Consider the following 22,305-nt stretch of genomic DNA (forward strand, 5'->3'; position numbering starts at 1 on the left):
GGTAGCATGAAGAGCTAGAACTGGGAGCCCTGATGTTTTTGGGGAAGTGTTGGGTACGCTTCAACTCTTAAGACGAACTCTTGCCTCTGTAGCATAAATTTCAGCTTTGCCTTTGTAAAAGCTGAAAACAGTAAAATTCAGTGTTTGATTGCTTACAGTGTGAGAAAGCTCTGTTCTTAAAGAGTTCAAGGTAAACATACATTCATGTCCAAAATGTAAAAAAAAAATCTCAGAAATTCCAGTGGCTCTGCATCAGCATCAGGGTTTGAAACACACAATTCCACTGGCCACAGAGACACAGTTTCACCAGTCCTGATCTAGGATTTTACATTATTCCCAGGGCTTGTGCACTCCCAAATAACCAACGTGCTCACTCTGAACTCTTTTAGGAATACACCTCTCTCATACACTAAGCAATCACAAGTAGCAATAAATACTCAGTTTCAGTTAAAAGGAATGATCCCTTTCCATGGAATTAAAATTCTCTCTGTCTCTGAGGAAGTAAATGCACTGTTTTAAGTACCTTAATCACTTTGGACCTGTGAGATAATTCAGGCCTTTTTTCCTAGCTTTTATCATTCTGGCAGAATGAGGAAGTTTATGTGAGGATACGGGAGATAAGAAGGTTTGCATTGAAATAGTTTCAGTAACTCAAAGTCTCCAGAAATATGCTCCACTTTACTGGAAAGAAGTGTTCTTAAGAAACTAGTTTTAAACAATGTGATTTGCAGTATTTGCAAAGTGGTGATTAACTACAGTGAATATTAATGAGGGCCTACAAAGAATAATAATTGTGTTTTGTAGTATAGCAATGAGTTCTTTTGCTGCAACAGGTTTGAAAGGAAGCATCATGTGATTTTTTATCATGCATAATTTGGGGCTTTAACATATTTCTTTTATAACTTATTGTTGTTGCTACTATATTAATGTGTTAGCAATTTAATGGGTTTCAGTCCTCTTGTTGGCTGACATTAAAATTACTTTTTTGTATATAAGTATGTATTTTTATTTTCTCAACATCCACACAAAACTCTGACCACACAGAGGAATTCTGTGGTTAATTTATTGCATTAAAACTCAGTAAAGACCAGGTATAAGAGAATTCATTTGCTCTACCCAGTGGTGCACTGTACAGAGCTCTTCATAGACAATTACAATAATTCTTGTCTGCTAAAGACAAAAATGGACTAAATGATGGTTAAGAAAATGAGTTTTATTATGGTTTAAGTAATATTTTATCCAGAGTATTAATTAGCAAAGCTTCATCTATTCAATCTCTCATTTTCTGGTCTGACCATTTCTTCCTTTACTAATTTTTTTTTTTATTTAATTTTAAATTAGGTAAACTACAGGCAAAGCATAGACAAGCTGAAGTACAGCTCTGTGGCCAGCACTCCACAAATTGCTCAAGCCAAAATAAATGCACAGCAGCTCAGTGATGTAAGTTGTTCCATCATTAGCTCCTGTTGTTCATTAGAATGATGAGATAATTTAATTTCATAGCATTTGTATCCTTATGTGTTTTATTCTTGACAGTTCTTCAGCAGATGCATAGCCAAACCAAGAATATATATTGAATAAAATCACTTGAAAAAATGTGGCAAGCATACCAGTAGATTTGTCTCCACTTTTAAGATTTGTATCAGTGTGCTTTTTTAGGAAATTATTTTCTGTGTATTTATTAAGGCAAAGTTTTAAATTATATCTTTTGTACTTAAAGATAATCAGTGGCTCTTTTATTTATAGAGTAAATTTCTACTTCCTACTGCTTAAGTAAAAGTTAGCCTTACAGCCTTCATGCTTGCATCAGTAATTCCTATGAATGTATTTATAATTTATGGCATCAATAACCTGAAATTTAACAGCAATCATTCAGTCTAATTGTTATATTTTTCTTAAGTTAAAAATAACTGAGTTTCTTGTTGACCTTTTCAACATACACAGGTGAACTACCGAGCCCAGTATGAGAAGACAAAATCAAATTACACTTTACCTCAGGATGTACCACTGTTAGTGAAAGCCAAAGCCAATGCTGAATTATACAGTGAGGTCAGTCTAGCCTTGGGGAAATACTGGCATTCATGGTGCTGTTAATAGACTGAAATTCATTTAAAGATGATGGCACACTTTCTGGAAGCATTTGTCTTTGTACTAAACAACATTAAATACGGTTCCCAGAATAGACAGACATCCAATTTCAAGGGCAGTGAAACCTCTAGACTTTTTTTCCAATATATTTTCTGATGATCTGAATTTCTTTAAATCAGTAAATCAGTATTCACTCAACAAAATTAACTTCTTCTGAGGTGAAATTTGTATGAAGAACCAACATTTGCACAATTCCAGTAATTCAAAGTCCACTGAAGTCAGTGGAAAGAAATAGTGACTTCAGCCAGCTTGGATCAAGCTCACTGCTGGGCTTGATAAAGATCAGGATAAATATAAACATGCAAAAAGCCAAATCCAGAAACTGGGTCTTCCTGAGAACCTTTTACCTTCATTAGGTGCATACAGAGTATGGATGAAGGCATGCTTGGTCTTGCTTTAATGGAATTTCAAGTGGAATCTTGAAAAAGAGCTTAAAAAACTATTACTTAAAAAACTATTATTTATTCCACCAACTTTCAGAAGTGAAGGATGTGATTCTCATGCATTTCATGGTGTTTGTGAGATAGTGTAGCTCACGAGTGTGCTTGTGAAGAAAATCAGATTGTTATGAGGGATGCTGCCCTGACCTCTGCTTCACCTGTGGGCTGGTCTCAGGGCACACCAGCTGGGTTCCCTTTGAATGCTTTCTCATGTAAAGAACTGCACCTTCAAATTCTGTGTGTGGAGCTTGACTGCTTATAGTTTGGGGATGGGAAAGAAAAATCCTGAAATGAGTGGAAGGTTGTCAGGTTCTCAGCACTAGATGTTCTGCCTATGGATCAGCTCCTATACATCTATGCTATTTTCAGAGGTAGACATAACCAGAGGCAATTTTGAAAAACCCTCCCTCCTCCATATCTGTCTGAAACTGAGAATTATTGCTGGATGTTCTGGGACATTAAGCGCCTGTGAACTCCAAGAATAAAATTTTGACTCAATCCTAGACAATTAATTAGCTCAAAATGACAATGAACTGTGACTTAAGAAGGTTCCAGTTTGTGGACTGAGCATATTTCTGCTTCTCTTTTTCTCTGAGTCATTTCCATGTTTGTTTGAAAATCGTGTGTATTTGTGTTAGTGACATGTTGCTGTCTTTCCTTTCTCAGGTTAAGTACAAAGAAGGCTGGGAGAAGAGCAAGGGCCAGGGCTTTGAAATGAAACTGGATTCTCTGCCTTTGCTTGCTGCCAAAGCTTCCAGGGATCTTGCCAGTGATGTATGTTACATTTAGTTACCTGGGGATTATTCTTTATGTTTTTCTTATTTTTTATTCTTTATCTTTTAGTAGCTATAGCACAGACAAATAAAGCATAGCTCACTTCATCTGGATTTTTGAATCCTGCATTTGGCTGTCCATCTTTCTCAATGGCTAATGAGCAGTTGAGATTCTGATGGGAAATTTCACTTGCCGAAAATTATTTTTTTTAAAATCATGTGTACAGAGTGAAGCTAAATTTACACAATAAACCCATAGTGAAATTCAGTGTTTTGAATTGTTTATAGCCTCAAAAATAGTATTATCATCTACTACAAAGGGAATGCATATTTCTTTAGTCTACTTCCTTAACATAAAGAGATGTATATAAAAAAAAAAGCCAAACAAAAGCTTTCTAAACAACTTATATCAAGATTTTTAACCCATGGAGAGGGAGAAAAGAGAGATACTTTTTCTGCAGCTGAAAAATGTTCATCAGTAGTGGGGATTCTAAACTACCACCTCATAAAAAAATTAAGTCTTGAATTCCTTGCTTGGATTTATTTCTTATTTTTGCCTCTAAGAGCCAGATAATTTAGCTAATCAGGAGAATTAAATTTTATAAGCATATTCACCTCAGAGGGCTGAGCCTTAAGGAATGAGGTTAAAGATCTCATAAATGAGACTGATCTTGCATCTTTGGAATTTCTGAGAAAATCTGGGCAATTTGAAGTGACAATGAGAGAATCAGACAAAGCTCTTCTAAATTTTGAACATCCAAATCACTAGTGAAAAACGTATTGCTTACTTCATGGGTAATTTATGCTGTTATTTTTTTACAGATTAAATATAAAGAAGAATATGAAAAAACAAAAGGAAAAGCAACTGAAACCAAAGATTCAAGACTTTTGCACTCTCTGAAGGTGGCCAAGATGAGTAGTGAGGTAAATTATTTCTTACTCAAAAGGTGGTTTTCATAATTATGAAACTTTCAGCAACACTGTGTGATCTATCACTGTTACTGCTCTTACTGTAAGAAATTCTTGCAAACATTTAACAAAATTGGTTTCCTTCACCATCTGTTAATCTGCAATGATTGGACAGCAGCGGATTTTGGGCAATGGCACCCTTATTTTGGGGCAGGAAAATAACATCCAGTTAAAACCTCAATATGAATAAAATATCATCATATTAAAACCTCAGTATAAACACTTCTACACAGAACTTTTAAGTCTGTAATGGTATGTTTAAAAGTAAGATTTACTATAATAGAGAAAATGTCTCTAGAATTTAGAAAATTTACCCTGACATCTGTTTTGTCCCTCCTAGGACCTGATTTCTAAATATGTTTGGGGTTTTTTTGCCTAATGTGCGTAAATACCAGAGAAGAGAGGGGACTTGAGACAGCTTTGTAATATCTGATACAGACAATCTATTTTCACTGCTGTGTCTAGATTGCCTACAGAAAAGGTTTTGAGGAGAGCAAGGCCCATTTCCATCTGCCCATGGACATGATAAACCTGAGGCATGCCAAGAAGGCTCAGGCACTGGCCAGTGACTTGGATTACAGAACAAGACTCCATGAGTACACTGTGCTGCCAGAAGATATGAAGACCAAGTGGGCAAAGAAGGCCTATGATCTCCAGAGTGATGTAAGATGATGTACAGCCAGCTCAACTGTTAAAAACAGCACGAGAGATTATAACCTTTTCCATTTGATGTTAATTCTTGTTTCATGTGAACACTGCCTCATTGTATTATGGCTTTTAAAAGTGTCTTTGCAATGGCTTTGCAACTGGAATGGGTGCATGTTCACTTGCAAACATTATTCTTGTGTTCTCTGTGCCAATAAATGTAATTTTCCTCTGCAGCTCCAATACAGGGCAGATCTGACATGGATGAAAGGAGCTGGATGTATCACAGAAGAAAGTCTTAATATCCAGCAAGCCAAAAAGGCAGGAGATTTAGTCAGTGAGGTAAGCAAAGTTCTCAGGCTTCTGGCTGTTGTTTGTTGAGAGGTTCATGCACACTTACTCTGTCACATTGTGTGGAATAAGTACAGAATTCCTAACAAGGAATATCTGAGAAATGGAAAAACTGATGGGCATAATTTAGTTTAAAAGATCCTGGGTTAGAGATTAAAATGACATTTTCCCTTTATATAATTATCAAACTAATCTGTGAGGTAGACATCCCTGTATTTGTGGTTCCACCTCTTTTCATTCTCCTGTCCATGTTGCAGATCAGCATTAAATTTCCATTGAGTTTCACGTGCTGCATGAAGTACAAAAAGGCTTTAAGGAGCAGTATTGAAAAATTAGATATTTGTCAGCCATAGTTGAAAATTTCCTTGCTCCTTGGCAAGTAGGGGCTGTGACTTTACTGATGGCTTCAGCTTTTCCTGCTTTTCATTGCTTTTGCTTTATTAACTCATGCCTTTGCACTGCCATTAACCTTATGGAAGTAAACTTCCTCAGCTTCTTAGCTATGGTTGAGCAGCCTCACTAGTGCTGGGAAAACTAGAGAACAGAAAGAAGAATAAATTAGGGGAAGTTTGACAAGAGGGATAAAATCCCACTCAGTTCTGGAAGGAGGAGCAGAAGCCAGTTAGTTACTGGCGATCACACTCTGACACCTTGGGTCTCTGACATCCTCTCACTACTCCTACAAGGGGAAAAAATTACATCTTAGAAACAAAAGAAGAGCAGCAACTTCAGATCTGGTGTCTTGCTACTGACACCTGCTTCTGGGGTGTGCTGTGGTAGTAATTACTTCCACAAATATTTAATCCATAATGATCTGCCTTTTCCTTCCAGCGCTGCGCAAGGCCACGAGAGGCTGCCAGTCACCTGAACTGGAGCCTGGTGGATATTATTTTAGAGATCTCTACTGCCATACAAAGCCTGGTGTTTTGTCATTTCTTTGCAGGATGTCACTACCTTGTGTTCCATGCAAGGTGACAAAACATGCTGTTTTTAATCTGCCGCCCTCCCTTCCAGGTTTCTAAAATAAAGCGATGAGCACCTCTTTGAAGTGCTGCATGCTTTTTTAACTTCTATTTTGTGTTCCCCTGGCAGAGACACAGTGCAAACTGATCTGTTCACCCATCAGTTCAAACAGAAGAATTTCTCTCCTGAAATGCTAGATAAAGAAAAAAACTGCATTTACACCCTTTCTAGGTGGAATGCCCCACTTCATGACTGAACTGGTAGAATGAGAATTCAATTAGAGAACACAACTTTGCTTGGTCTCCCCTGTCACAATGTGGTCTTGAAACAGAGTCCTGCCTTTCCTTGTACTATCTCAAGGAAAGAAAGGATGCTTAGCTTGCTTTCAAATGAGGGGTGCAAAAGGTTTAGGCAATGACATCAATTTAAAACAGGCCTGTTCTAAAGCCTTATGAAGTGAATTAAAGTTTTCCATTCACCTCAGTGTGTTTCAGATGTAAAACAAAATGCAAAATGGAATGAAACTATGGACAGTCTTCTTTACCAGACTAAAAATATTAGTTTCTATGCACATTTGTCCATTCAAACAGATTTTATATAAGCACCAGAGGATGAAAAAAGAACAATATTTTTTCCCATCTCTGAGACTTGAGCCAGAGATGGGAAAAAATATTGCCTTGTGGAGGTGTCTCATAGCTGTTCATTCCAGAAGGGCTTGACTGCAATGTCTATGCCTAGCTCTGCTTTGAAAAGAGCAAGATTTTGAATTCAAGTTACTTTCAGGACTCTGAAACTGCTCGCTCTAATTTAATTATCATCTTAATAATTTAAAAATATCTCAGTAAGATATGTTCAGTGGTTTGAACCATCCATGCATGTGCTTGAGAAGTCTCTTGTAAGGAAATGAGATAGTAACAATGACTGTGTGGCCTATCAGCTCTCTTGGTTCCTGACTTAAGTCATGCCCAGGTTGAACACCACTCACTGGTTGGTGTGCAGCCCAGGTCCTGTAAGAGATGTAGTCAGCACATCTGACACCAAAGATATTCATTCCTGCAGTGTCAGCAGCAGGGCATTTGGCACACGCTTGTGCACTGCCCTAGTCACCTCAATGTACAAGGAGTGGGTAGTTCTTGGAAGCTTATCTTATTGATTCCTGTGCTAAAACTCTCCTGGGAATTTACAGGGCACTTCTGGCTCTGTCACTCATGTTCTTTTTAAAAGTGATACATTTTTAGGGGAGGGCAAGTACTGTAGAAAATTTTGTGTAACTTGCTTTAATTTGCGGCAGAAAAAGTACAGGCAGAAGGCTGATGCTCTGAAGTTCACCAGTGTGGCTGACAGTTCTCAGATCAAGCACGCCAAGAAAAGCCAGGAACTTCAAAGTGATGTGAGTCCTTGACTGAATTTGTCTCTTTGCAAGCAGCTTAGGCACAATGTGGTCATTCCTGACATATGACACAGTGTGATGGTAAGAGAGCCCCCAGTCATAAAGCCTTTCAATGTATAAAGTTTCTTCAGATTAATTCTAAGGGGTTTTATTCGTTTATTTGATTAGTTCTCTCCTTGAATTCTTTGAACTAGAACAACAGCAACAAAAATCCAGCACCGTTGGGAATCTCTTGTGTGCTTATCTCTTGTGTGCTGAAAACAAAATAGTAACCATAGATTTTGAGCTTTACAGTAGGGGCTTCTTTTTCTGTGGGATGTAAGAAATGTAGCACTTTGTGAATGGGGCATATTTTCCTAGTTTTCAACAGCTCCTCCAAGAACTTCATGGGCTAAAACAGAGCAGTTAACTTCTCTGCTGTTGTAGCCCTGGGATATAAAATGGGGATGATTTCTACTCCAAACATAAAAGGTCCTTGATGTTTTCATTCAAAGTTTTAATGTTAGTCCTCACTGGAGTGTTGTGTCAGCAATTACATTTAGGTCACAAATATTCTCTGCAGATTCAATTGATAGTATTCTTCATTTCATGCCTAGAATTCTCTGTTTCTGTGTCCTATTAACAAGAAGTTGCTGCAGTTTAACACTGGGTGAAATATGCTCTTGCATGCATTTTGTATAGAGTATGAATTGCTGTCAGCCTTATAGCTAGATAAATAGCTAACTTTGGGAAATAAAATATCCTGATATATGTGCTGTTTCACATCTTCCTTGAAATTTAACCATGAGTAGTTTATTCAACCTGACTCTGTAGGTCAGTTTTTAACTCTATATTTAACACAAAAGTTCAAGATGCTAAAGAATAATTTTCCCAAATAAGTTAACCCTTACAAATCTTTAGATAATTGGAATGTTTTACCACTATTCTTTCAACATTAAATGTGGAGTACTGCTTGTTGACTCTGCTTTGCTTCCTGTGTTCAGGTTGCCTACAGGTCAGGGAAAGAGCAGTTTCTTCATCAGTACACCATCAGCAAAGATGACCCTGTCTTCATGCTGGCCAAAGCAAATGCTGCCAATATCAGTGAGGTACTGTGTGATTCCTTCACTCCTGTGAATAGTTATGTATGTGAAAGTTATGTTCTTTCTCAGAGAAGGTCCTCATGTTTTAGATATAAAATCTTGAAATTTAATCCCATGCTCCTAATAAATCGTGGTCAAATCTGCTGTTCTGAAGACCTGCCACTTCTAGAGTTTGGAGCTGTGCATTTTTCACACTCTTCCAGGCAAGTGGCACACTGACAGTTTCGCTGGAACCAGTGAGATATTGGGGTTTCAGTAACCACAGCATCCACAGTTACAGGATTTTTAAGGGAGGACACCAGGTTCTGATCTGTAGCAATACTGTTTCTGGGCATGGAGTACAGGAGGGACTCATTACTTGAGAGCTTTCACTGTGACTATAGAAGAAATAGAAAGGATTGAAAATAATAAAGAAACTGTGCTGTTGTCATCTCTTTAGAAACTCTACAGGAGTAGCTGGGAGAAGCAGAAGGAAAAAGGATTTGTGCTTCGTTTGGATGCTTTGTCATTCTTGACAGCTAAGGCAAAGAGGGATCTGGCAAGTGATGTGAGTATGGTCTCCATCAGCCTCCTTTTTCTCAGGACAGCTGACAGTCCAGGTTGCTGCTAGTGTTGGGGATGTGTCACATATGTCTCAGTGCCCTGAGCCACCCTCACTCGATTCATGCTAAGGAGCGATGGAGGAGTTGTCTGGGTGATTGGCATTCTGTAATTAGTCAGAAGGGTTGCTCTGAGCAATTCAGAGCTTTTTCCCACATGCTGACTGTGTTTTCCTATTCTCATTTTGACCTGAGGGTGAATTTTAGAACTCAAAATGAAGTGGAAATCTCCTGTGAAACATCATAACTTAATACATCTCTGCCTCTGCCTGGCTAGAAAATTCCTGAAAGAACCTTCTGACCTCTATGCCTGAAGAATGTTGTTTTTCCTAGAGAGAATCAAAAAGAAAATATTTCTTACAGGTTTTTGTGAACATATTATTATCAAAAAAGGGCTTATTCTTTATAGACACTAATTTCTAAGGCATTCCATTTCTTGTTTGCAAATGATCTTTGTACTGAGGACCCAGCATGCCACACCAATGGCAGACCATTGCTTTGCTCCCAGCAGAGCTGTCAGTTTGGCAGCCTAAATCATTAACTCTTGGTCTGTTTTCTTCTTCACAGGTTAAATATAAGGAGGGTTATGAGAAGATGAAGGGTAAGCTCATTGGAGTAAAGGCTGTGGAGGAAGATTCGCAGATGGCTCACTCCCTGCAGATGTCAAAGCTGCAGAGTGATCTGGAGTACAAGAAGGCCTTTGAGGGCACCAAGAGCCAGTTCCAGATCCCCATGGATATGGTTAACCTTGTTCATGCCAAAAAGGCTCAGAATCTGGCCACAGATATAGGATACAAGACCTCTCTGCACCAGTACACAGCCCTGCCTACTGACAGGAAAGTGGCATGGGCCAAGTGGGCCTATGGATTGCAAAGTGATGTAAGTCCAAAGCTTCCCCTCTTTCAACCCTCTCTCATCCTGCCCATTCCCAGCCCACTTAGGGCTGGCTTTATTCAGACATTTATGCTTGTAATGCCATGACACCTTTATGCACCTAATTTTTCAGCTCTTAAACAGTGAATATTAACAGTAAATATTAACCACTTATTTCCTCGAGAGGTGTACTTAATTATGCAATGTTTCTGAGGAGGGTTATAACTCTGTTTATGAGCATGGCTTCTTCAAAGCCTACTTCAAATGCCAATAAAACACTAGGATTCCTATATGGTGTACATTTATTTTTGTTTCCTAATGTGCAGGGAGGTTAAATAATGTATGGTGATAAAATTGGTGATAAAATTCCATATGGGGACCACATGTAACCATCAGATGAACTGTCTGATACTGTAAACAGTTAAGTTAAGCTTTCCATTCTGAGGTTGTAAGTCAGAACTTTTCAAGAAGACTGAGACAGAAATGTGTAAGGCCTTGTTGAGGTATGACTGCTGAAACCTTTGTGACATCCTTGAGAAACCTGACTTACATTTGAAATGCAGTACTGTTGGTAGGAGAGATTTTGTGAGGAAAGTGAGAATTGCTACTGTACTCTTTTTCCTTAAAGACATATGGAAAAACAAACAACCCAAAATGCTTTCTCTCCAGTAAAGCAAAAGGGTATGCTTTGGGAAATGCTAAGTGTCATTTTCTTTTTATTGCACGTCACAGATGATCTTTTAAAGAGTGTTCTATATGCAATAAAACTGTAGTTAGAGTAAAAATTGCAAACAACAGTAAGGTGTAGACCACTTTTAAAAATTACCTTGCAAGGCATATTGCACAAGTGCTGGTGAGTCCTTATACTTCTATTTAATTCTGTATTTTTTTTGCTTTCCTTGCAACTGTGCAATAGTGAATAAAACAAAAGCAGGCGCTAATTTGACTTCATTGTTGTTCTGGAGATGTCTGAATCCTTTAATGGCATTTTAAGTGTGTGAACACCAACAATAGGACATTTTCTTTTCTTTGTCAGAACCGATACAGAGCAGATCTGAACTGGATGAAAGGAGCTGGATGGATAGCCACTGGGTCATTAAATGTGGAACAGGCTAAGAAGGCAGGAGAACTCATTAGTGAGGTGAGATTTCATGACAGCATGTAACAGAATTTGCTGCATAATGCGTGCAAAATGTCTGTATAAAATTAAAATAATTTCCACTCAAAGGGGAAAGAAAAAGGCATACCACATGAAAGCCCTCAAAACCAGGGATAGGACTGGTAATTAGAGGGAAACCAGATACCAAACACATGCCAGTAGGAGTCCATATAGCCTTTGCAAAAACAAAGTAGGTGACAAATGATATTATGAATAATAATGGCAATCAAACAGTGCTCAATTGCTACCCACTAGCCTACCTTTTTAATGAACCAAAACAGGAGAGATGATGAAAAGATGGAGCCATTGGACCCAGAACCTCCTTTTGTAACAGATACACGTTTCCTTCTTGCTCGTTTTTCATATATATTCATTGAAATTCATATAGATATCTCTGTCTGCAGTTATCTATCAACCCCTTATTTCTCCCTATAACCAATATCACTTACAGGAGAAGTCAGACTCCAGAATATTTTGTGCCTGTCCAATGAGGCCTTCAAATGAAGTTCTGGTGTAAATGGTTAAAAGGTTCATAGTATTCTGTTTCTGTTATTTCAGAGGTAGTCCTGCTGGCCAAATCTGTTGTTGTAAGAGATGGAATCCTGTGATTTATCAATAACTGTAATGCAGGAATCATGTGTCCATTCAGTCTGTGGTGTCTCAGAAAAATAGTCATCCTTTCACAACTGGCTGATTGCTAACACTATTTCCCCCCCCATGTGAAGAAGGATGATTTTTTAGGCACAATAAATGAAATCCTCAGCTAGTGTCAAGCAAGGTAGCTTTATAAAAGCTTCCACAGTAATGCCAGCTGGAATAGTAACTGTGAATTCCATTTGGGTGTTTCAATAGTGAAAACTGCTGAGTAGAAATTTGACTCCCTAGGCTGCTCATCTCAACATTTTTGTGAGTACTAAGTAATGTTAGGTTGCTCTGAGCCTTGTCCTTTCATACATATAGTGACCATATACGATAAAAAACAATTGCCTCTCTAGCAATTTTTTGCAGAGATGTTCTGGTCAACTCTGCTTTGTCTCCAAATTTGATTAAGACAAGGCATAAACCACTTTTGTTCCCTGTTAAACTCAGTAAGATTGCTCAGTTTTAGGATATTACTTTTGGAAACCAAAACATTGCTTATAAGTTTATAATGCATTAAAGTGTTTGTGTGTTTTACATTGGTAATTTTAGTCTTCGAAGGGTCAAGATGTTGCTTCAAATAAACTTGTGTGGGTCACAGCTCAGTTTAAAGGAAAATGACAAGCCATGAGTTTATCTCATGCATTTGGAAAATTTATGTGGTATTTGGAGAAGTGATAAAGGTATGGATTGATGGATTTAAGACAACTCCTGCAGGAAAGGTAGCTTTTAGTGGCCTGTCCAAATGGAAAAACTGTCATTTTTTCCACTGAACTGCCTACACCTTAATTATGTATATATAACAAAACCAAGAAGCTCTCAGAAGCTACTATGAGTTCTTAGCAGCAAGCAAAATTAATGTCATTATCTAGAAGATACGCCATAACAATTAGGTACTGTGTCAACCACTGCACGGATTTGCTGCAGGTTTAAGGAGGTAACCTAAACCCCTAACCAATAAGTTAAATAGTTGCCATTATTAAAACACTACAATTGTCTATCATTCCTTGCTAAAGGAACTGGAAATGAAAAATACAATCGGTCATACTCTATTTGAAGTAATGTAGAAAAGATTTTAAAATCCTGAGTTCTGGAGTATTTAGGTAAGCAGAACCTGATTTTGAAATATTTTTCTTATATTTAAGGATTAATATTAATTGGCAAAAGGTTATTGTTGAATTGAAACAAATATTAATCTGAAAGTACCTAGGACATAAAGATGAGGAAAGAGGAATAATAATTATGTTCACAAATTCACTCTAATCTCCAGCAACCTATGATTTTTCTCTTTCAAATAGCATGAAAGAGCAGCACAAAATTCACAGCTTTGATCTTTTTCTGCTCAACAGAAGAAGTACCGTCAGCATCCATATGCTTTGAAGTTTACCAGTATTAAAGACACTCCTGAGATGATCCAGGCTAGAATTAGTTATAACCAGGCTGTGGATGTAAGTTATAATGTATATACATTATGATTATAAGAGTGGTATCCTCTTTGAACGACCTGATTGAAGCACTGGCTTTCTCTCTCTTTCTTTCTCTGAGATTATCCTTTGGAACCATGAAACTTCTGTATTCTGGTGTGGTGCATCCCACAAAGAGCATGTTTCTAACTTAGATTGGGAAGAGATCCCCCAGAAGTGAATGGGCTTTTCATACAGAAAGCACTTTCTGTCCCACTTATCTTTAGAAGTAAAATTTAGGAGTAAGACTGACCTTTGACCTTTAAAGAATTTTGGCCTTCTGATATTGATTAAGGAAGAACATGTCTGGGGTTCTTTCCCCTTTTCAGACAGATCTTTCAAATTTCAGTTTCTGTGTATTCTTTGGAAACAAAACGTAAGGCAGCATGACAAGGAAGGAAAAATAAATTATTTCAAGCTGTCATCCTGCTGAGAGAGAAATCCAGGAGGGGAAACCTTAAAGGGAAGAATTGAGGCTGTTTGGTGTTTAAACATGTTTATTTTTAATAGAAGAGCGATTTAAAAATATTGTAGACTTAACTGGGATAATACAGAAGTGAATAATAAGCAAAAGTCACTCAAAAAAGACAAGTTTCAAACATGAGAGGATGTTTTATTTTGAAAATAGATATTTTTAAAGTGAAGGAGAAGATGAAAGACTTTGTGTAAAACACATGCTATTGTAATACTTTTGGTGTCTGTGCCTTTGGTGTAATTAATAAGATCCAAAAGGCTTACATCTCAGGCAGGATAAATATAAGTAATTTTGTTTCACTGAGCCACAGTCAAAATCAGTCTGGTGTTCTACTTCTTCACACATGGAGCTCTCATTAATTTTCCTCTTAGAGGGCTGCTATACAAGTGGGCCCAGCTGCTAAAAAAGTGTCAGACAGGTGAAATGGAGGAGTCCATTCTCATCTAGAGGGTCTCAAACTCTCCTGGAGAAATAATAGCCTGCAAAAGGCAAGTGAGGTGCTGCAGACATGGGTCAGATCTAAGGCCAAGGAAAGAAAAGTGTCTGTCTGTACCCATCTGAAAGTTGTGGTGTCAATGAAAGAAGAAAACTAGGCTAGTAAGGAAAAGTAATATGAGAAGGAGAAATCTGCATAGCCGTTGTAGGGGAAGTTCCAGTTCCAGTTAATTGCATGGAACTCCTCTTACCTGTCTGCAGACATCTGAAAGTTATTTGGTCCTGGGCCAGCTCTGTGCTCTTCCTCCAAGGGTTGATGTGAGTGGCACACACAGACACCTCTTCTGTGATGGGATAAATCACACTCTGAGGTGTTGCAATCTCTTCCCATTGACTATTGAGCACCCTTTGCAACTGACTCTGGAGATAAATTTGGAGTAATTGCACAAATAATTACCATCCAATTTATCTGCTAAAATTGAACACCTTTGGAGAGGTGTTTGGGAGTCTTCAACTCCCTGTATTTCTGTAGAATTTCAAAGTGTTAGTGGGCCACTCATTGCTGCATACCCTTAATAACTACTGTTTATTTATCTTCTTCCCAACCACATATGTTAGCAGTTTTATCAAATTAATATTAAGATATCTAAATTTTCATATACATTGATTTACACACTCAAAACTTCAAGGAGCTCCTCTCTAGCATACTCTAGCTGATAAGTGTATCAGATCCCAAAGGCTTTTGAATCCATTTTGACTGATACAATTACCTGTATTTATTAAGCCTCTGTAGTGTTTGCTTTCCATAAACTTAATTGTTAATGTTTTTGTTTGAACTAATGATTGAACATGTAGAGAGTACTTGCTACTGAAATTCATCTCTGTTTGCAGAGGCTGTACAAGGAGCATGGAGAGAGTATAAAGCATCAGTATACACCAACAACAGATCTTCCTGAAATCCTGCAGGCCAAATTAAATGCTATGAATATCAGTGAGGTATAAACCTGACTTTTAATATTTTAAAGGAAAGTGGAAATGTTGATAGTGCTTCACTGTTTCTCCTAAATAGGAAATCATACTAGATTTCTTTCATTTCCCCCATATATGATCATTCTATGGTATGTTCTAAATACTTCTGAAGTAATGTGAGAAATTAAACTTCTTATTCAACTTCACCTACATTAGAAATATTAGGAATGATCAAATAGATAGTATTTGCTAATGGACATTTGTCTTGCAATAATTCCTGTTGTGCTTTGATGGTTTCATTTGTGTTTGCCCTCTGCATTAGAATAGAATGAAACTCATCTGGTAACATTTCTAGGGTCTCAATAATGCTGCAATGTCAACCCTCTGAACAGCAACTCTTCTTTATTTCTGTTCTGTATTTCCTAGACTCGTTACAAGGAGTCCTGGAGAAGGATGAGAGATGGTGGCTATCAGCTGAAGCTGGATGCCATCCCCTTCCAGGCAGCAAAGGCTTCGGGTGAAATCATAAGTGATGTACGTGAACCTGCTGCTGATGCTGTCCAGTAGGACATGCCAGTCACTCCAGACTGCATCTGCCCTGCTGAGTGACTTTTCATGGGAACAGCATGTCCAGCCAGCTCTGCATCTGGGAGACGTCTCCTCAGACTAGTTAGCGTTGCTTTCGGAAGTGCAGCCTCCAAAATGCTTTGCTCTTGTTAAATAAGCAAAGGCAGGTTTGTGAAAGCAAAGCTGAACAGTTTACCTGCTGCAGAGACTGCACAGTCACAGGGATTGCAGTTGGGTGAGGTCCTCCTAGAGCCCACTAAAGCTTCATTCAGATTTACTATCGTACTGAATATTGTCAGAATTGGCTATCTTATGAAAGCCCTTTTATTCAGATATTAACAGCTGGACTAATACTTCTCTTTACTCCTACCCACATTTCTCTTCCTGCTTCCTTTTTAGCACAAATATAAGGAGGCCTTTCAGAAAATGAAAGGGCAGATGGCTGGCTCATGTGGCCTGGATGGTGACATTCATATTGCTCATTCAGTCCGTGCAACATCTCTGCAGAGTGATGTAAGTACAAGGAAGAGGATGGGGGCATTCTTGAATTGGTTTCCTAACTGAGAATAGTTCCTCAAGGAAGATGCACGTAGCTGTGGACTAGCTGTGGAATAGCCTACTTATTTTAAACTTAGGCTTTCTGTCCCACTTTCCAGATATATTAATATAATTGTGATATTCTTGCCATTCTTCTACGTTATTTAGAGTAACATTAATTTGACAGTAAAGGAAGCCTGTGTTCCAGCTTCACACTCCTCTGCTTCATACCCCCACTGCCTATCACAGAATATTTTACTCTGTGAAAGCATCACTCAGAAGCAGGTCTAAATGAGAATTAGCACTGGTCTTTGTACAGAAGTAAATGAAATTAGTAATTCAGTGTTGATTTTCAATTTATTGTTTTTCTGGAAGACCAAAGTAGGAATGAGTTTATGGAATTTCAAGCTGGACTTTTTTGGTTGGGGAACGATTCCCACTTGGTCTTGACATGTGCTAAGAATGACATCATTTGTTGTTTGCTTATAAGAATTGTAACTCTTCAGTGCATTTTGAAGACTGACTTGATCCAGAAAGCAGTGAAATATATGGGAGTGTGTTCATGGTTCTCAGAAGTGCTTGGTCTTGTACTGATGGCAGGCTTAGACGAACAGCTAGTAGAAAGTGTTTGAAGAATTCATCCATCTGTCAGGTTACTCCAAGTCATTTGATGACTCCAATAACTCTGGATATCCATTATCCTGGTGAACAGCCTGAACATCTCAAATTTGCATAATCTGATTAGGAAATGTCATGTGAAAAAAGTTTTTTGAAGATTTCTGCACATTTCTTCTCTTGGACCGAGACAAGAAGTAAAAAACAACCAACCCAGCACTAAATATTAGTCTAGAATTATGAAACTAAACTGGCCAAATCAACAAATAAGCTGCTTGCATGTTTTACTCGGGCAGTAGCTGCCTCTTCTTGTGGTACTTTAAAAAAATGCAGTAAATTAGGACTTCTCTTGCCAGTTTGCTTAATTTTATAGATTCAATGTATCAAGTTTTAACAAATAAAGAATCTCAGTTTAATATAATATAGATGGCTACTTTTTGATGAAGTATAGGCTGCCACATATTCTAATTATAATTATTGATCTTTCACAGTATGGTTAAACAAGTTAGGGAGCTTGTTTTAAAAAGAATAATTTATACTGCAAAATGGAAGAAATACGAGGAACGTCTCTCCTGATCAAAACCTGAATTTTAATTACTTTGCCGTGATATCTATGTGATCTCTTTCTCGCTTGATAGGTGAAATACAAGCAAGGTTTTGAGGGCACGAAGTCTCAGTTCCACCTGCCTCTGGATATGATGCCCCTGGTGCACGCCAGGAGGGCGCAGTCGCTGGTCAGCGAGCAGGAGTACAGGCAGCTGCTCCACCAGTACACGGCTCTGGCCGACGACGTGAGGCTGCGCTGCGCCCAGAACGCCCACAGACTGCAGAGTGAGGTGACTGCAGCGTGTCACTGCCATGTTTCCTGCTGGTTCTGGGGCAAAGCAGCTCTGCTCCAGCTCGTGACAGCTGGCAGCAAGTGTTTGGGCAGAGCTGAGGGATAAACAATGGCTGTTCCCCCTCGATTACGTGGAGGAATGAGGCGTTTGTCTCACTGCGCAGCGGAACAATGTGTAGTAGAGATACTATTAGAGTATCTAGTGAAAACTGGAGAATAAAGTCTAGTAGAAACTGGAGAAACTAGAGATAAAGTAGTAGAAAGAACAAAGAAAGAATAGTTGAATAGAATAGTAAAAAGAATAAAGTCTAGTAGAAACTAGAGATAAAGTAGTCTTTGACGACTGGGTAGAGAAGGGTTTGCAAGTGAGGAGGATTGGACAGTTGGTAAAAATACCCTTTTTAAGGTCTTTCTAACAATGCAAACCCTTTACCAACTGGTGTTTACAACTTGATTTGGATCTGGGTGAAATTTCATGTGTACTTTCACAAGAAAGATTGAATACTTATGTAGGATACCTATAAGCTCTGGCCCAAGACACATCCATTGAAATTCTAAGGATGAGCTTAACTCCCTACATAGTCTTGAGTAAAATTAACTTAATAATGCCTTACAAATCTGTAGGCAGAGCCTTGAACAAAGGGCTTTTCATAGATCACATTCAGTCCTCAGGAGGGGCTGTATCTTAAAAACCTACCTGGCCACAAATGCTACTATATATCACCTTAACATATCAGCAAACAGAGATGACAGGATGTGTCCAAACAAGTGTAATCCTAATTTGGATTACACATAATCAGACATTCTGAGGCAGATTTCTATCCATCCTACTCCTCATCCATCTCATTATGAAATGAAATAATATTGTTATAATGTATTTATCAGGAACCGATTGGTAACTTTTGAAATATTAATATTTACAGGAAGTCAGTGCTAGGTTTGGTGGTCTGGAATATATTTTAATGATGTGTATGCAGTGGTTCAGTGCTATTTTTCCTTAGTGTTCCTTGCTTATATTATGACCATTCAGAACTGTTAGAAATCAAGGTTAGTTTGTCTGCAGTTTCTCTTACTTAAAAGAGAAAGAAAAAACCCATATTTTCCTATGTTTTTACAAACTGGTCTCATTTTATGTAAATTTATAAATCAATAATATCTACCTGTGATTTATGTATTATATATGAAGAAAATTCATGTACCTGAAAAAAGTTTTTTCAAGGTTAGAAATGGAAGACAGAAGTTCAAGTAGCATTTGGTGTTCATGAGGCTCAGTAGTCCTCAGAATCCTGCATCTGTGCTGTAGATCTGCCAGGGCTGTATTCACACAGACACATTCATAAACACAAGATCTTAGGGCAATGTGTACAAACTCTCTGTGGTAGATACTAATTTTAATGGAGTTATTGCATATTTTTGGGTGAATAAATATAGGGCATCTCAAATGCAAACTCGTAATTACTTCTGCTTGGTTTTCCTTAGAATTTATATCGCTCTGACATGAACTTTATGCGAGGCGTTGGATGTATTACCCCAGGGGCCCTGGAGATTGAAGGGAAGAAGAAAGCTTCTGAACTCATCAGCGAGGTAACAAAAGAGGGGTTTGATTTCTCCACTACGAACAAGAGTTTGCCAGATGTCTTTCTATTAGATTGGGCTGGCAAAGTGACTCAGTGGATAATGCCAGACTCCCTCCCCTTGCGTTTGATCATTCCACTCGTGTCCTAACTGCAGATGGGTGAACCTGATGGAGTTTAGGCTTTGCAAACTTTGCTAACTTATTTTGCAAGTCTTTTCTCCTGTGTTTCAGACCCAGGAGGTATTTATTTTATGTTATTTATTTAGGAATTTAAATGGGCTTTTTCAACTAAAAGTAAAGCTGTGCCTATCTGTAATAAATACCTTGTATTATTTCTCCAAAATTAGAATGAGCTTTGCAGTGCCCAGAATATTACAGAGTCCTCATCTCTACACCTGTTTTACAGTCAGTCTTCTTTTTCACCTGCTGCTTTTGTGTGTTGTCGTTTTTCTTCCTCTGTAACTGGACTTTTATTTCATCTGTCATATTCTCTTTGTACAGTTTCTCATAGTTTTAAATCCTGCATTTTTGCCTATATTCACATAGATGTGAAATGAAGAAAAGTAGGAATTGTGTTCTAAGGAACAAGTTCCTGCTTGCAGTGATCTTGTAGTCGTTTAGTTCACAATTCTGGCATCAGACCACAGGCCAGGTGAAACCTTTTCACAAAAAATCCAGTAGGTTTGTGCAGCTTCTTCTCTCTCTGGACTGGATTGCCTTTGCTTTAATTCCACTACCCTGGGTTAATGACACCAAGGGATGAAATAATCTCATTACTGTTTTCAGCATATTCAGCACGGCAGCACTTTTCTTTCATGTCTTTTTCCTTATTTACTTTTCATGTTCCCTGTGAAATTTGAATGCACCTAACTCAGAATAGCAAAAGGTAAATTAGTCTAAGGATCAATAGACAAACTAGAGTTTTAAGCACAAGAAGCAGTGAAATTCCACTAGAATTGGAAAAAATCCCTTATCTGACAAGGCAATTTACTTATTCTGCTCATTTTTCTTTGTGTGTGAACTCAGAGTAAATATCGTCAGCAGCCACATTCCTTCAAGTACACATCGGTGACAGACTCTCCTGGCCTCCTTCATGCAAAATTCAGCAATATGATTGCTAATGAGGTAGGCTCTCCTAACGTGAATCAGAAAATATGCTTTTCAAAATGCAGCAAGCTGGGGATGGAGAACTGGGAAAGAGACAACCCTGTTCTGAAAGCAAAATGCATCAAAAAAAGGTGAAAGCATCACTGGTTTGTGCTTTTTCACAGTTAGATCACTTTTTTTTTCCCCCAAGTATTTAATACCGTTTTCAATTCAATCTCTTTCAAAAAGCTCACATAGTATCCAAACAACAGAGTTCCATTATCAAGTTTTTTGTATGAAATGGAGACTCAAAAATCAGGACTGTGGGGTGTTCTAGAGGGAACTCATTTGCATAGTATGATCCATCTTTGAGGGCTTCTCAAAGAGCCTTTTCTTTTTTAGAGAAGAATCACTGGTTTAAATTCAGAAAAAAACCCCAAAACCTATAGAAAAATTATCAAAATCATATATAATAACTTGAAGAAAAAAATTCAAACTAGAAAATATGCCCAGTCTACCAGAAATATTTGCCTTTTTATTTCACACACATTCATGTTGCCCTTGACATTCTTAGGTCTACTTTCGCCTTGCTGGGAATATAACAATGCCAGGCTGAGAATGTAGTGGTTTGGCATCATCATATATTTATAAAAATTAGTGTAAATATCCTTTATGCCCAGCAAAAGCCCCACATCTTTATGCCCAGAAAAAAACTTCACAGTTTCAATGATATCCTCAGCTATTTTCAATGATGGTTGACTACAGTTGTCACAGTCATTAACAACTTAAGTACTGCTGTTGTATTATTGAAACAAGACAGAAAATTAATTTCAGTTGTCTCTTTCATCTCTTTGCTAGCGCCTGTATAAAGCAGCAGGAGAGGACAGTCAGCATCACTACACACCAACACTGGGTCTGCCAGAGTTTACACGGGCAAGAATAAATGCAGCCAACCTCAGTGATGTAAGAATTTGTTCTGTATTTCTTACAACTTATTTCAGATGCAGGATGAATTGTGCAGTGGGAAGGAAGATGAATAAGTAGAGGAAATTTGAGGTCTATTCTATTTATGCTTTCCTTGATTTGATTATAATCAAATTAAATCTTCATTAGCATGTATACAGTTGTGAGTAAATTAAATCTACATAAAGAACGAGACATGTTTTGTCTGAGTTAGTAGGATTTCCCAAAGATAATTTAAAAAAAAATTCCTTTGATTATAAAGAATGAGACTGTAACACAGAATAACAAATGAAAGATGGTTCCTTTGTTTGTTCCTTTGTGCATTTAAAAGTAAAGCAGCAGTCTACATGTGCCTTTCCTACTTTAGGCAAAATACAGAGAATCTTGGCATAATCTACGTGCTCAAGGCTACAAGCTGACAATGGAAGCACTCCCCTTCCAGACTGCCAGGGCCTCCAGAGAAATTGCCAGTGATGTGAGTTGAATGATTCAACCTCCCTTCTTGCCTAATTTCTGTTAACTTCATGTAAAACAATGTCTAAAGCAGATTTTACTGAATTAAAGCAACTCCATAATCATGTGAGACAAGTGTGAGACAGAATATATTACTTATGAATGAGATTCTTTGTGTGAATTAGGAAAAAAAAAGATGAGGAAGAATTGCTGCTAATCGGGAACCAAGCCAGGTTAAACATCTTCCAGTGGGAAATAGCAAATGAATTAAAGTATTTGCAAACAGAAAGAAAAGGG

The 22,305-nt window shown here is 37.9% G+C and overlaps 1 protein-coding gene across 1 annotated transcript in view; it reads left to right on the forward strand.

Annotated features, from left to right (window-relative positions):
- NRAP (nebulin related anchoring protein) overlaps nucleotides 1-22,305 on the forward strand; it is a 46,988-nt gene that overhangs the window by 16,541 nt on the left and 8,142 nt on the right. The window contains exons 15-34 of the mRNA XM_063163173.1: nucleotides 1,342-1,440; nucleotides 1,945-2,049; nucleotides 3,255-3,362; nucleotides 4,184-4,285; nucleotides 4,796-4,993; nucleotides 5,213-5,317; nucleotides 7,581-7,679; nucleotides 8,663-8,767; nucleotides 9,201-9,308; nucleotides 9,928-10,239; nucleotides 11,270-11,374; nucleotides 13,381-13,479; nucleotides 15,296-15,400; nucleotides 15,800-15,907; nucleotides 16,340-16,453; nucleotides 17,731-17,928; nucleotides 19,410-19,514; nucleotides 20,533-20,631; nucleotides 21,451-21,555; nucleotides 21,923-22,030. Coding sequence (XP_063019243.1) covers nucleotides 1,342-1,440; nucleotides 1,945-2,049; nucleotides 3,255-3,362; nucleotides 4,184-4,285; nucleotides 4,796-4,993; nucleotides 5,213-5,317; nucleotides 7,581-7,679; nucleotides 8,663-8,767; nucleotides 9,201-9,308; nucleotides 9,928-10,239; nucleotides 11,270-11,374; nucleotides 13,381-13,479; nucleotides 15,296-15,400; nucleotides 15,800-15,907; nucleotides 16,340-16,453; nucleotides 17,731-17,928; nucleotides 19,410-19,514; nucleotides 20,533-20,631; nucleotides 21,451-21,555; nucleotides 21,923-22,030 — 2,487 coding nt within the window. The remainder of the gene's footprint in view (nucleotides 1-1,341; nucleotides 1,441-1,944; nucleotides 2,050-3,254; nucleotides 3,363-4,183; nucleotides 4,286-4,795; nucleotides 4,994-5,212; nucleotides 5,318-7,580; nucleotides 7,680-8,662; nucleotides 8,768-9,200; nucleotides 9,309-9,927; nucleotides 10,240-11,269; nucleotides 11,375-13,380; nucleotides 13,480-15,295; nucleotides 15,401-15,799; nucleotides 15,908-16,339; nucleotides 16,454-17,730; nucleotides 17,929-19,409; nucleotides 19,515-20,532; nucleotides 20,632-21,450; nucleotides 21,556-21,922; nucleotides 22,031-22,305) is intronic.

This window comes from Melospiza melodia, chromosome 9 (assembly GCF_035770615.1).
Source record: "Melospiza melodia melodia isolate bMelMel2 chromosome 9, bMelMel2.pri, whole genome shotgun sequence".
NCBI classification, from domain to species: Eukaryota; Metazoa; Chordata; class Aves; order Passeriformes; family Passerellidae; genus Melospiza; species Melospiza melodia.